General features: G+C 32.5%; 1 protein-coding gene across 1 annotated transcript; it reads left to right on the top strand.

Moving 5' to 3' along the window:
- The first annotated feature begins 5,583 nt into the window (after positions 1–5,583).
- Positions 5,584–13,340, top strand: LOC108196850 (protein DETOXIFICATION 44, chloroplastic). The gene is made up of 13 exons (XM_017364318.2): positions 5,584–5,919; positions 5,994–6,115; positions 6,568–6,726; positions 6,821–6,954; positions 7,748–7,883; positions 9,154–9,250; positions 9,360–9,460; positions 10,155–10,318; positions 11,568–11,639; positions 11,772–11,888; positions 12,535–12,630; positions 12,714–12,835; positions 13,145–13,340. Exons 1-13 carry the CDS (start codon positions 5,645–5,647, stop codon positions 13,191–13,193), a joined length of 1,644 nt encoding a protein of 547 aa, XP_017219807.1. The 5' UTR covers positions 5,584–5,644; the 3' UTR covers positions 13,194–13,340.
- Positions 13,341–13,791: the final 451 nt, after the last annotated feature.

Raw genomic sequence — 13,791 nt, 5'->3', positions numbered from 1 at the left:
TTGTGAATAGTTAATATATAATTTTTATTCTTGTCACATATTATATATTATAAGTATTATTTATTTTTTGTGTTATATAGAATATATTTAAATTTAATTTATTTAACAAAAATATAAAATGCTACTTAGACAATGTATATTTTTTAGACGTTTTTCTTGTTTTAAGTTTTAAATTAATTTAAAAGAGAATAATATTTATGTGGTATATATACCCCATAAAAGAGAATAATATTTATATACTTTACAAAAAATAATATTTATATGTTATATATACCACATAAAAGAGAATAATATTTATTATATATTCTCTTTAAGTACATAAATATCACCCTAATCACGAAGTCCTTTACAAAATTACACAGCCTTGTTAAAGTAAAAGAGAGAAACAATATAAACAGCAAACCATGCAGCTAGAAAGCAAGAAGGATCGAGAAAATACAAAAATATTTAGCATAAACATCTAAAAACATACATTGTCTAAATAGCATTTTATATTTTTGTTAAATAAATTAAATTTAAATATATTTTATATTACACAAAAAATAAATAATACTTATAATATATAATATGTGACAAGAATAAAAATTATATATTAACTATTCACAAAAAAAATTGATTGAAATCAATAAAAAAAACTTAAAAAAATAACAATTAAATTTATAATAAAATACTAATATTAGAATGTATAGGTAATAATGATAATTTTAATAATAATCTACTAACTATTAAAAATATAGTATAAACAAAGAATTATAAACATATAATATAAAATAAAGTTAATTGTTATTTATTCAAAACAAAATTAGCTTAATCATAATAATCATCTAAATCTATAAATTTAAAAAGGAGAGTATAATTTATTTTTTGAGAAGGAGAGACCTAGGGTTCTGTGTTGTCGGCTCTTATTAACCGCGGATAGCCATGTGTGTCCGCGTAAGAAACACGCGGAAAGATCTAGTGTCCGCGGTTATTTACCACGGATACTTAAAAAGTTTTCCTTTTGTCCCAGCCGTTGGATCATCGATCCAACGGCTGAGACACAGTGTGTTGTGTAAATGTTCCCTGACAATCACTTGTCAGGGAACAGGGCCCATCAGTTTATAGCACTTTCGTATCACTTTTGTATATAGCGTGTTCGGAGGTGAAACCGTACCCAACTCATTTACCGTACCCAACTCATTTAGAATTACTGTATCTAATCTGAAACTCATATTCGTGGTGAATACTTTTCGTGTATATTTAATAATAAAATTTAATTAAAAAATATTTTAAAAGTATATTTATATATATTAAGAAATATAAATTGAATTTTAATATTTACATACAATTGCGTACAAATTTGTGCATGTATATATATATTTTTACATGAAAATATACTAATTTATTTTGAAATATTATTATATTGCCTACATTCGTGTACCTTCGTACATATAAAATGAAAATCCATATCTGACACTAAATTCATCTTGTATTTTCGTGTTCATGATCCAAAATTCAAAACTCAAATAATAACTTTTCGTGTCAGTGTACAAATTGTCATATCTACCTACATGTTCATTTGACTTAACTTTTTTTTTTTTGACAAAATTCATTTGACTTAACTTAAAAACATGAAAATTTCTTATTTCTTATAAGCAAGAAGTAACTTCTAATTTTCAATTTTGGATTTCTTTTTATTTTTATAACTTATAATGTATAAAAATTATTAATATTAATATAATTTTTGTAAAAAAATATATTTCAATTTATCTTTTAAACTATTTGCATATATTTTTCTAAAGTCAAATTTTAAAAAATATATCTAATAATAGATTTGAGATAGTGGAGAAAAGCAAGTGTTTTTATATTATTAATCTATTATAAAATAGAAATAATGGAAGAAAGTAGTGGGTGTAATAACATTTTATATTATTAAAAGTTATTATTTTTGGAATGTATAAAAATAGAGTGACATCTGAAAATGAAAATTTTATTGAAATGTATGAGACAAACAGAGTAACATTTTCAACTTATGGGAATATGAAATATAAGTCAGAAGTCGACTTAGAAATTATTTACACAAACGGTTCGAATAAACTGATTTTGACTTATACGTTGGACGACAATAAAAGCCATTGGTTACTTTTGTCCCACTCATTTCTATTTACTCTTTTCTTTATTATTTGCACACATTTTAACACTTCTATAAATTATAATTTTGTAGCTTATTTTTATAAAAAAAATGTTGTGAACAAAAAATTAAACATTAAATTTTATTCAAAAGAAAAATAATTTTAAATAATTTGTAAAACTATATTTAATAACAGTTTTAAAATGTATGCCGAACACTACATCCAGACGGATATTGTTCACAGGATGAGGAGTATATTAACAGATTTGTTTGACAAATAAAATTGGAGCTTCATTCGGTTCGATTCTTGAATTTATTATAATTATTAAGTAAAAATTACAAAACACCCCATCTTTGGATATATTAGTCTCTCAAATATCTTTCACATATTTTTAGAAGATTTGAGTGTATATTTTAAAATATTATTTTCTAAAACATTTTTTTGTGAATCTTTAATTCACAAGTAAATAATTAAAATCAATATTTTCTTTTGACAAATGCAAGAAGATTTCATTAATTTGAATATAACACAGCCGGGACAAACCCCCAACTGTCGATACAACCAGGTGGCAAAACAAATAACATACTAAAAAAAATTAGATGATTTGTTTCCTGATCGTTTAACACATAGAATTTAAAAATTCTTAAAGCTAAAAGTGAAATCAAAGACATCCCAAGCTATCCAAATAGCACCAACATCTCTGGAAATAATAATATTGCAATTGATCATATCACATAAAAACCATTGTTAGCCCAATATTCAGAAACACAAATTGCATAAATTGAGATTGGAGAAACGGTACCACAGCTATCTACATGTCGGACACCAGCTATAGACGTGCTGAAGACACCCCATTATCTACATGCCAAATCCCAAATATAGATATGCCGAAAGTATAAACTCGTGAAGGATGAACAATCTTTGGTTGTGAAAGGTGAGCTCTTGCAATAATCACCACCGTCCCATATTCGATACAGTCTTTGTAGATAACCAAAAATATCAATAAACTCGTTCTCAACAAATCCAACACGAAATAAACCCAATCATAACAAAACACTCCAAAAATAAAGATAAAACACACACTCCAAAAGGAGAGACACACAAACACCCAAAAATTGAGTTTTATTGAGAGAAAATTAACGAGAGTAAAAGATAATGAAGAGATTGGGGCTTTCCGCCGGAAGAAACTAGTGGAAGCCCCTCGATTTACTTGAAAATGGACGAACCTAGCAAAGGAGAGGAGGGAGGCGGCAATTAGGTATTTCGCTGCTTTAAATACATGATCAAAGCTTATAAAAATATGTGCAGTCAAGAGATTGACATGCCCGAACACCGATTTCCTGTTTGTTTCTTTTGTCGTGTTTGTTTCTTTTGTCGTATACTGATAGGCAGCTAGCTGCTCTTAGAGGAGCGACAACGCTCCACTTTTTAGTGGCAAACTCCCCCCCGGGAAGCACAATCAGCACATGTCATGTCCAATAGCGCAGGATGAAAATGAAAAGTTGGGCATGTGGACAATTTGGTGGTCATGGCCAATAACAAAGCACGGTTACCAATAATCTTATTTTACGTTTCTTTTATTCTTTAATTTAGAAATATAATTGTAGTGTACATGAGTGTATACGTAAAACTGTTGAAATAGTAACGACTAAATTTTTTTAATTATAAATATTAACTCATTTTCATTCATATAAAATCCATCTCTCTAGTAATTTTCTATTCTAAAATTATACTCCAAAATGATGAATCCCAATAATTCTCAACCTTCAAATTCCAAAAATTCAAACTCCAATCCTCAAGCTCCAAATTAAAATTTTTATATCCATACTTTCCATTTATTCAAAATGCCAATATGAAATATGCTCAATTTTCAGACGAACGAAATTTCAATTCTCAAATTTCTAATCCTTCTTTTCCATTTTCAAATAATCTATTCCATTTACTTAAAATTCTCAAAGGTATCCTTTCCCATACACCCTCCAACACCATTTTCAGAAATCGGAAACAATCAGGCGCCAACAAATGTCGAAGAATCTCCACTTTCACAATTTTCTATAATTAATAGTAGAGATGTCATAGATTTAAATGATAATTTCATTAAACCTGAAGATATACGAGAAAGTGATGTTCAATGGAAATGAGAAGAAGATAAGCTTTTAATTATTGCTTGATTGAATGTTTTGATTGATCCGCTAATTGGTACTGATCAAAGGGCGAAACGTTTTGGGAACGAATTCGTGAGTATTGAGCGAAACCTCATTCCGAAATTAAACTTAATGCCATCTATACATTTGTTACGGTTATACACTGCATTCTTTTTTTTCCCTCTTACTTGTTGGAGGTGGCCTATGTAATCCTTCTTAATTGTCTCATCTTCACTTGAAGATGCCACTGACCTCATTTCATCATTTAGATAGCCAGACTACCCATTTCCATCACCATAGACTTCCTCAAAGCAGAATTCACTTTATTAGCTTCTGCAACTTTTTTTTTTCTTTATACACTTCATATTTTCAATCAGCTCACCATCACCATCCCCCTAAAATTCTACATCTTCACTCTCTTCCTCAACCTCAGTATCAGTCCCCTCCTCCTCAAACACTCCCACAAAGTCAGGGTCATCTGCATTGTTTTCATCAATATACATAGTGTTCAATTTTCTCCTCCCTTATTGCCTGCTCTGTTTCTAGTTCTTCCAAATCAAAGTGGTCAACATACAAATTATACTATCATATGTTGAAAAAATTTCTGTTATCTCCTTCATACAAGCACGATCTTACGAAACCCTAACCCTTTTTTGAAACCGTAAACATCACATCAATAATAAATTAGAGAATTCTTGTGATAATAGTCAAATACAACTGCATAATGCTCTAAATTATTAAAAGCCATGGTCTCTTTATCCCCCACTGAATCAACTCCCCCTACATACTGGACAGACAAAAAAAAAAATCAATTCTAAGCATGTAAGCACCATCATTATTATTGAGATGGACACCAGTAGAAATCTCATACTACTAAAAGTACTCCCTCCGTCCCCCTTATTGGTTTACATTGAGGGACGGGGCTCAACACGCATTCTAATACTCTCATAAAATATAGTTTAGTAAATGATTTTGAATATTTTACTGAATAAGAATATTTACTATCTAAATATTTATACAAAAAAGAAAAATTTCAAAAGTTATAATTTAGGGCATTTGATGAAAAAGGTTGCTCCAACGATGTGCTAGTGATGCCTTATATCAGTGAGACAATCTCTTCAAGACTTATTTTTGAGGCATCTCTCTCTTTCTCTACTTTATATTATGTTTTAATGATGAAAGACAATATTTAATAATAACATTTTAATTATATAATGAGATTAAAACACATTGTTGGAGTTGAAGTTAGTAAAATATATTAAAATACATAATTTTTTATATTATATTAAGAATCTGTATATAAAAATGAGATGCAGATATTTTAGTTTGAAGCGGTAAGCATGGCCGTTAAATAAGTTGATAACATAGTGCAATAAGAAAAAGCTGAAGATGAAGGGTGTTTCACTCGTCTCTTATCACCATCTCTTCTCTACTCAATCGCCTTTCCACCGTCACCACCACCACCACCACCGGAGTTTAACTCCGCCGCACAAACATCTTCGAGTGGTATATACAACACACCCCACTTGCTCATTTCGCCTTAAATCATCAGAAAATGAGAATGATTCTACTACACATCTTCTCAAACCCGATGACACAGTAAGTTCCTCCCAATCAGAATCGGGTCCGGCCTCATTTGTACAACGCTCACTTTCTTTTCTCAGGTAATTTAATACTAGTTGAAGTTAGTTGTTTATATTTATATAGAAATTTCATTTGGTTTTTATTTGTAATGTAGAGATGGATTTAAGTTGGATGAAATTGGAGGGGAGATTGTCTCAATTGCATTGCCAGCTGTATTAGCTCTTGCTGCTGACCCTCTAACTTCTTTGGTTGATACTGCTTTTGTTGGTCATTTAGGTATAGCAAGCTATTTATGTTTCACTCATGCTAATTTCTTACTACATATTCACTTATGTTATTTACTTATGATACCAGTTTTTCTTGAATAAAGTTAGTTCATTTAGGCCTTAGGGAGGGGTTTTCTTATTTTCTATACTAAGATGGAAAGCTATCAATTTTATTGCGTACTAGCATCCCTTAATTACCTTTAGCAGCTGCAACCATGGAGTGTACGTAAATAGGATGATGCAATTAAATGGAAGTAGAGCATTTACGCATTTATTATATATGATGAAGTAAGTCTTGGACTACTTCAAAGTTGCCGCCTTTTGAGATTATTCATAGAATATGCTCATTTAGACATGTAGTGTCTCAATGTTCATCGCAGAACTGTAAAGTTGTATCTTATATGCGTCTTCCCACTTGCAAAAGTCAGTTAATCTTACTTATTAATTCTTTTTTGGTTGTAGGTTCTGTTGAACTGGCAGCAGTTGGAGTTTCGGCTTCTGTGTTTAATCTTGTGTCGAAGTTGTTCAACGTTCCTTTGCTAAATGTCACGACCGCCTTTGTTGCTGAAGAGCAGGCATTTATCACCAAGGGTGGTGATAAGCCCCTTTACAGTGGCCAAAGTACTTTGTTTATAGTTTAATCCTCTATTGTCATTTTAATAAGTTCAGTATACTTCCTTTTTTTCTAATGCAATGTGTTTCCATTTCCTTACAGACGGGCTTCGAAGCAAGAAAGTTCTCCCCTCAGTGTCAACTTCTCTGATACTGGCTGCCACTATTGGCATTGCAGAAGCAGTAGCACTTTCAGCGGGCTCAGGTTTCTTAATGAATACCATGGGTATACCCTTTGTACGTAATACTTAGCTAATTACATAGTTCATTCAAATACCAATTTAGCTTCACATCATTCTATTAATAATATAGTACTATAATTGGGCCCTTTTAGTCTTTTAAAATATTAACAAGCTTTAAAATTTGTCCTAATAAAATTTAAACACCAGCATCAAATATGCTACAACTTGAAAGTAATCCAGCATAACTTTAGATGCTTTCTTCTAGTAATTTTCTTTGCATTTAGCTCTGGTACAGGTAGCAAAGAACCGTAATTATGGTGATCACACAGAGTATGAGCACACACACAAAGAGCAAGTAATAGATTGTTGCTCTCTCATATCTATACGTATGAGAAGTTAGTCATACAAGTGCCAATCAATAGCTCAATGTCTATTGATAAGATTTTTATAGATATTTAAGGAAAATATAAAAAAGAACCTCCTTGTGAAAAGTCTAGCATCACTACTAGTTTATTTCCACTGTATGACTGAGAAGGAAACAGAGTTTCTAGAATCTTATATTTCATTATATATTTTGAGTATCAAATAACCTTGAGTTATACACCATGGTTTATTTATAGCTTAAAGTAATTATTATCTAATGTGGGCACTGAGATTATATTCCTGAGAATCAGTACCCTGATATAAAAGCTTAATGCTTCTCAGGAATGACCGAGTTGTCCAGAGTGGTTGTAAATCTTTAAATTGAGATAAAATTATCATGTGTTAATTTGTTTGGATAAGCTTACTTTTTCATATAACTGATAAACTACTGTGATTGAAACCTTTGTATTACTTTTGTTCTGCAGGATTCACCTATGCGTGTACCAGCAGAGCAATTTCTTACACTGAGGGCATTCGGTGCCCCACCAATTGTAATAGCGCTAGCTGCACAAGGGGCATTCCGTGGATTCAAGGACACTAAGACACCTCTATATGCTGTTGGTAAGTACAAAATGCTGAAAACAATTCACTTATAGCTGATCCACTACTTCAGGTTAGATGTAAGGTTGTTTGTTTTAATATTTCCTATGCTAGTGTCACTTCAATAGATATAATTTTGACAGGTAAAATTCAATCTTTGTGCAATAAGGACCCATGTTACTGTTTGCTAGCATGCCAAGTTTAATAGACAATTTTTCCCTGATAATAAGAGTAAATGTAGGGTATGGCTGACCTGAACTATCAATCAGAAAGCTTAATCGGGAAACTTATTACATGTTTATTTGAAGCTCAATTACTACTAACCTAAAGAAAGCATGTATAGACCATTTTCTATGATAGAGGTATAATATGTCAAAAATTAGTTTACATAGTAAGAGCAAGTCCAACAGTGTCCTAGCAAATGCCTTATAAATATTATAAAATATAGTGTCCTAGTGATTTAGGACATCATCTCAATGTATCAACTCCAACAACATGCCCCATTATTGTGCCTTATTATTAAAATAATAATATATATTGGAATTGTTATTGGAAAGAAATGAAAAGGAGGGAGGAGAGAGATGTAGTGGAATGGTAAAAAACTATTTTTTTATTGATAGGGCATACAAAATGGTGCCTCAAAAATAAGGCACTTGTTACATGTCCTAGTGTTTTAGGGCAACACTAAGACATTGTTGGAGCATTGATTTGCTTCACATGCTTTAAATTTTGATTTAGGACATCAATATAGGGCACTCTCGGCATGTATGTTTTTGATTTTTACCTACATGTTAGGCATGTTACTATCTTGCTCTATGAAGGTAAGAAGTCGGTTTATTTTCTGCATCAAGAAACTTTTAAGTTATGACAGTCTTTGAAAGTCCTGTCTAGCTTTCCGAGAAGTAGCTTGGTTCCCATGTAATAAAATTCACCACAAGTGTATGAGCTTATGCAAGTCTATGGACAAATACATGTTACAGTGAACACAAATGCAAAAATTGAAATGAGCAATGCAAGGAGATAATAATATGTACGAAATTAACATAAAAATGGATTTTGTTGGGGTCGTTTAATGTTTGTGACTGATGAATTTCCTTAAGAGCCCAAAAATCCAAAAATAATTATAGTAGAGTGGATGCAGCGTCAACATCATGGTCTGCTGACATATTTCAATGAAATTATAATACTGGCATCCCTCCCTTCCCTGATCAGATGGACAATCAAATTCAAATGCTGTCTTACTGCTGTTAAGATTACTATTTTGCTTTCTGAGAATCATTTCTGGATTCAGGTGCTGGTAACTTACTGAATGCATTATTGGATCCAATATTGATTTTTTTTCTTAGTTTTGGTATTGGTGGAGCAGCAATATCTACCGTAATTTCTGAGTACGTTGATGATGTGGTAAAACTAATGTGACTATTTCCTTTTCCAGATTCATATTTTGTATATATTGTCTTTTGTTAATCTTATATGCTCCTAACATTTATGCTTCAGGTACTTGATTGCCTTTATCCTCTTGTGGAAATTAAATGAAAAAGTATCGCTTGTTTCTCCAAAGTTCGAAGCAACAAAAGTTTTCCGATATTTAAAATCTGGTATGTCTGCAAACTGTAGGTGTTGAAATCTGATTGTCACCCTGCATGCTGCACTTGTGAACAAGTATCTGGTTGTTAACATGCTTATGCCTATAATGCTGATTCTGTATTTGAAAGATATTTCAATTTTAAATAATGTCTATGCTAAGAGTGTCACACAATGGTGTCTCTTTAAGAAACATAAAAGCAATTGATGAGTATCTAAACTTGTATTTGCATATTACAGAATAATAGCAAAGGTGTATTCACCATCTCTATGCCTTGTAGTTCTTCGAGAAGAGAATTTTCTATAATTAATTTTCTTAGACATATTACCTAGACTCGTTTCACTGTTATATATAATTTGAAAGATACGCTAATACAACTCAGGATGATAAAACCCTATGTACCGATGGATCTTTCTCCATTTGAGTAATTATTTGACATCACTGGTGACAATCATGTGTTTCTATGACTTGTATGCTTTCTTACCCCGACTCGGCTAAAAGTGTCAAACATAGACACGTGTCTGAATGTTGGACTCTGCGATGTTTTTAAAATAATTTATGTCTTTGGCAAGTGTTTGTATGTCCATACCCATGTCCGAGTGTCGAGTGTCCGAAATGGGTATTGGCAAAATTAAGAGTCGGGTAACGGAGCTTGTATGACATGCATACTTCTTCTTACACCTTAAATGTATGTATCTCGTACGTAGGTGGATTCCTAATTGGAAGGACTATAGCGGTTCTTGTTACTATGACTGTAGCAACATCTATGGCAGCAAGGGATGGCCCAGTACCTGTGGCTGGTTATCAGATCTGCTTGGAAGTCTGGTTGGCTCTATCTTTGCTTAATGACGCGTTAGCAATTGCAGGCCAAGTAAAATCTTTGACTCTACAATTATGCTTAATATCATTATATTTTATCTAACATCAAGTTACTTGTAAAGATGGATAAACTTTCGGTTAGGTGCTAAATAAAATATTTATAGTTCTTTTTTTGAAACTGCAAAAGGCACCTGTGATGTGGGTGGAAACTGTTAGCTCAGTTATGAAACTTCGCTAATTCTTACAAGTTACTTGGCACATTTTACAAAAGTGTATATTATGTATATAATAGCAAGAGAAATAGGATATGAATGAGGCGAAGACATGAAATCTTTGTGGCATTATTCCCATATATTACTCTAAAATAAAATGACAAGAATGTTGACAGCTATCTTTCAATAGATTGAAATACTGGTAAACAAACTTAGGACAAGGAGTAGACTAATTGATAAGAAAGAGCTGAAGATAATCAACAAGATTTAAAAAAAAAAGGTGTGAGCGACCTACAATGGATAGTCTAAGCTATTTCAGTTGCCTAGATACACCAACTTCAGAGAGGAGAACAAGGAAATATCTCAATACAACTCCTTACCTCCTGTCCTACTTCTGAGTTTTCATCCTTAATGGCAATCGTGTTGACAAGTCTATAGCCCAAGTTGCTCCTGTTCCTTTATAGTATTGATGGGCTATTCATTAGCTGGGTTAAACTGTACAGTTGTCTGAGTTTGGCCCATAATTCATATAAAGATTAAAATGAATGCCCTCTTTAGCAAATATGAGGGTTAATGCCCAAAATGACGAGATAAAATAGTTCGCCATTTTAGCACCTGCATAACAATTTATAGTATAGTGTGCCACCATGACTGCGAGACAGAAATCAATGTTGTGCCTTTCTATGTTTAATTTTAATTGAAAATATGCATCAAATGTTACCCATGAAAGCAATGTGTTTCACTTGTCACGTATAAAACAATTGTGCTTCATTTATAACACTGCATCTCATTTTTTCTCATTCAATGCAAATTTTACATGTGTTTCCTACGACATTATGTTAACACCTCTTTCAGATTTGCCATTTTGGAAATTTACGCTAATATCATCATCCCAAGGCAAAAGTCTGTTGCCAGAGTTCGTAAAACTGAGACCAAATAGATTTTTCTTTAGAATCAATTTACAATAGCATCTAACTAAATTAAAAAACGTATGCTTGTTTTAGGCGGGGTAATTTGTATTATGCATTATCATTAAAAATTAATTAATGATTTACTGATCCTCTGCTGTCCCTGTTCATAATTTTGTAGGCTCTTCTTGCCAGTTGTTATTCAGAAGGGAACTATGATCAAGCACGTGAAGTGATTTACAGAGTTTTAAAGGTTGGCCATGTCCCTTTGTCCTCTACATCACTGTCTCCTTTTATGCTGGCTATTAGTTTGGGTACAGCTATAGTAATTGATCCACTTGCATCTTGTCCTAATGATCTTTTGCTGAAAATGCAATTTCAACAGATAGGTATAACAGCTGGTATCTCCTTGACTGTGTTCTTATTACTCGGGTTTGGAGCAATCTCTAGCTTATTTACCAATGATTCAGAAGTTCTAGAAATTGCTAAATCTGGTACCCTGGTAAGAATCTACTATTGAAACTAATTCATTTGGGAGGAAGATATGTAACGTTCACGCTTTAGGAAACATCTGCGAGTGAGAATTTATTGTTGCTCTCTTTCCATCTACCAGTTGAATATAATTTGGGATTGATGAATGCTGTCAACCTAGACAGTGTATAAGAGTCATACACTAATAAAGAGATATATGGGATAGTAGGTTAAGCATCGATGACACTCAGCTCACAACCTAGGGTAGAAGTACAAACTATTACTCCCTCCATCCCATTTTAAGTGTCCTGTTTGACTTTTGAATGGTCAAATTAACCAAATTTTGACTGAGATTTACACGTATAATATAATTTTGAAAAATAAAAAAATTATGTCATTATAAAATACATACAATATACTATAGAATGTACTTTTTAGTTTTTTAAAATAATAACGATTTTGTTCTTTATGCTTGGTCAAAATTTGGTCAGCTTGACCGTTGAAAGTCAAAACAGGACACTTAAAATGGGATGGAGGGAGTACTTAGCATTATAAACTATTATGGTCTTTATGCGTAGGTATTCCTAAAAGTATATTTCTGGTGTTCAGTATTTCAATCTTTAGGCAATTTACTCGAGGCAGAATAATGGACTGTTTGGCATACCATTATTTTGCAGTTCGTTGCTGGATCTCAGATAATGAATGCACTTGCTTTTGTTCTTGACGGGCTATATTATGGGGTTTCAGACTTTGAATACGCAGCATATTCCATGGTAATTTTCTGTGCCTCAGAGTTTCGTATTTCCTCTTAGTCCAAGTTATCTCCATCTCTCTTGACTTTACCTGTCAAATATAGGCATTGATTGGATTAATCTCATCACTGGTCATGCTTGCTGCTGCTCCTATGTATGGTCTTGCTGGGGTCTGGATAGGATTGTATCTTTTCATGACATTGCGTGTGGTAGCTGGAATCTGGAGGTAAGCATATTCTTGTGATTAGCTGAAATTGGTTCTGCTAAAATCTGAGTTTATGACACTGACATTTAACTATTCTACAAATTTACTGGATTTCATGAAAGAAAAGAAATACTCGTATCATCAATGTTTTCTGGAGAAGTACAATGTTCTGCAATACTGCTTATCCTGTAGATGATATATCTCCACAGTGGTTCTTTTGTGACATGAATTCAGTACTTCCAAACAATTCTGTATTAATATATAATGCACATGTTGCTATCTATGTTGCTATCTTTTTATATTGCACCTTAATAATATATCAAATCTTAGGTTAAGTTCAAAGAGTGGACCATGGAAATCAATTTGGTCTGAGGAGTAGGACATCAATTATGTGATCTACTTCACGAATCTGAATCCACACAGTTTCTCCTTGTGGACGATGACATGAAACTCACGGGGCACTACAACTCTACAAGAACACAATAATCTCTTGATATGATACACTGAGCTGCACCAACGCCTAGGCAGAGCTTCCCTGAGGATGTGGCTGTTAAGCAATTTGTAAAGAGGATTTGCACACTCAGATTGCGTTGAAATTATGCTGATCCCAGGAATGAAAAGGGATGTTCACAGTTACCAAATCCAATAAGTGGCCATAGGAAAAAGTTACAGATATCTAACTTACTTGCAGAAGATTACTCATCTTACACATTACAATTTTCAGAAGGTAGGAAGCATAATAGTTATGTAAAGGTCCTGGTTAAAGATGTATTGGGTTTACTTATATTTTTCCAAATGGTACACAACTCATTATACATGCTTGATCTGTGAATAAACTTTCCTTTTGTTCGTTATTAATACAAGTGTTATAACACAAGTATAATGTATCGCCCTCAGCTCCTAGCGGATAGCTGTTCCTCTACAACGTGCCAACTCGATGACATATAAATGCCAGATTGAAAATATAGCTAATAGTT

Source organism: Daucus carota, chromosome 7 (genome assembly GCF_001625215.2).
Source record: "Daucus carota subsp. sativus chromosome 7, DH1 v3.0, whole genome shotgun sequence".
NCBI classification, from domain to species: Eukaryota; Viridiplantae; Streptophyta; class Magnoliopsida; order Apiales; family Apiaceae; genus Daucus; species Daucus carota.
This window is presented reverse-complemented; position numbering and strand designations above follow the sequence as displayed.

Bases quoted from the DNA above. Each gene is read 5' to 3' on its own strand.
- LOC108196850 (XM_017364318.2), top strand. From the start codon at position 5,645: ATGAAGGGTGTTTCACTCGTCTCTTATCACCATCTCTTCTCTACTCAA. The intron at 5,920-5,993 runs GTAATTTAATAC...TTTGTAATGTAG, and splicing joins CGCTCACTTTCTTTTCTCAG to AGATGGATTTAAGTTGGATG. The intron at 9,461-10,154 runs GTATGTCTGCAA...TCTCGTACGTAG, and splicing joins TTTCCGATATTTAAAATCTG to GTGGATTCCTAATTGGAAGG.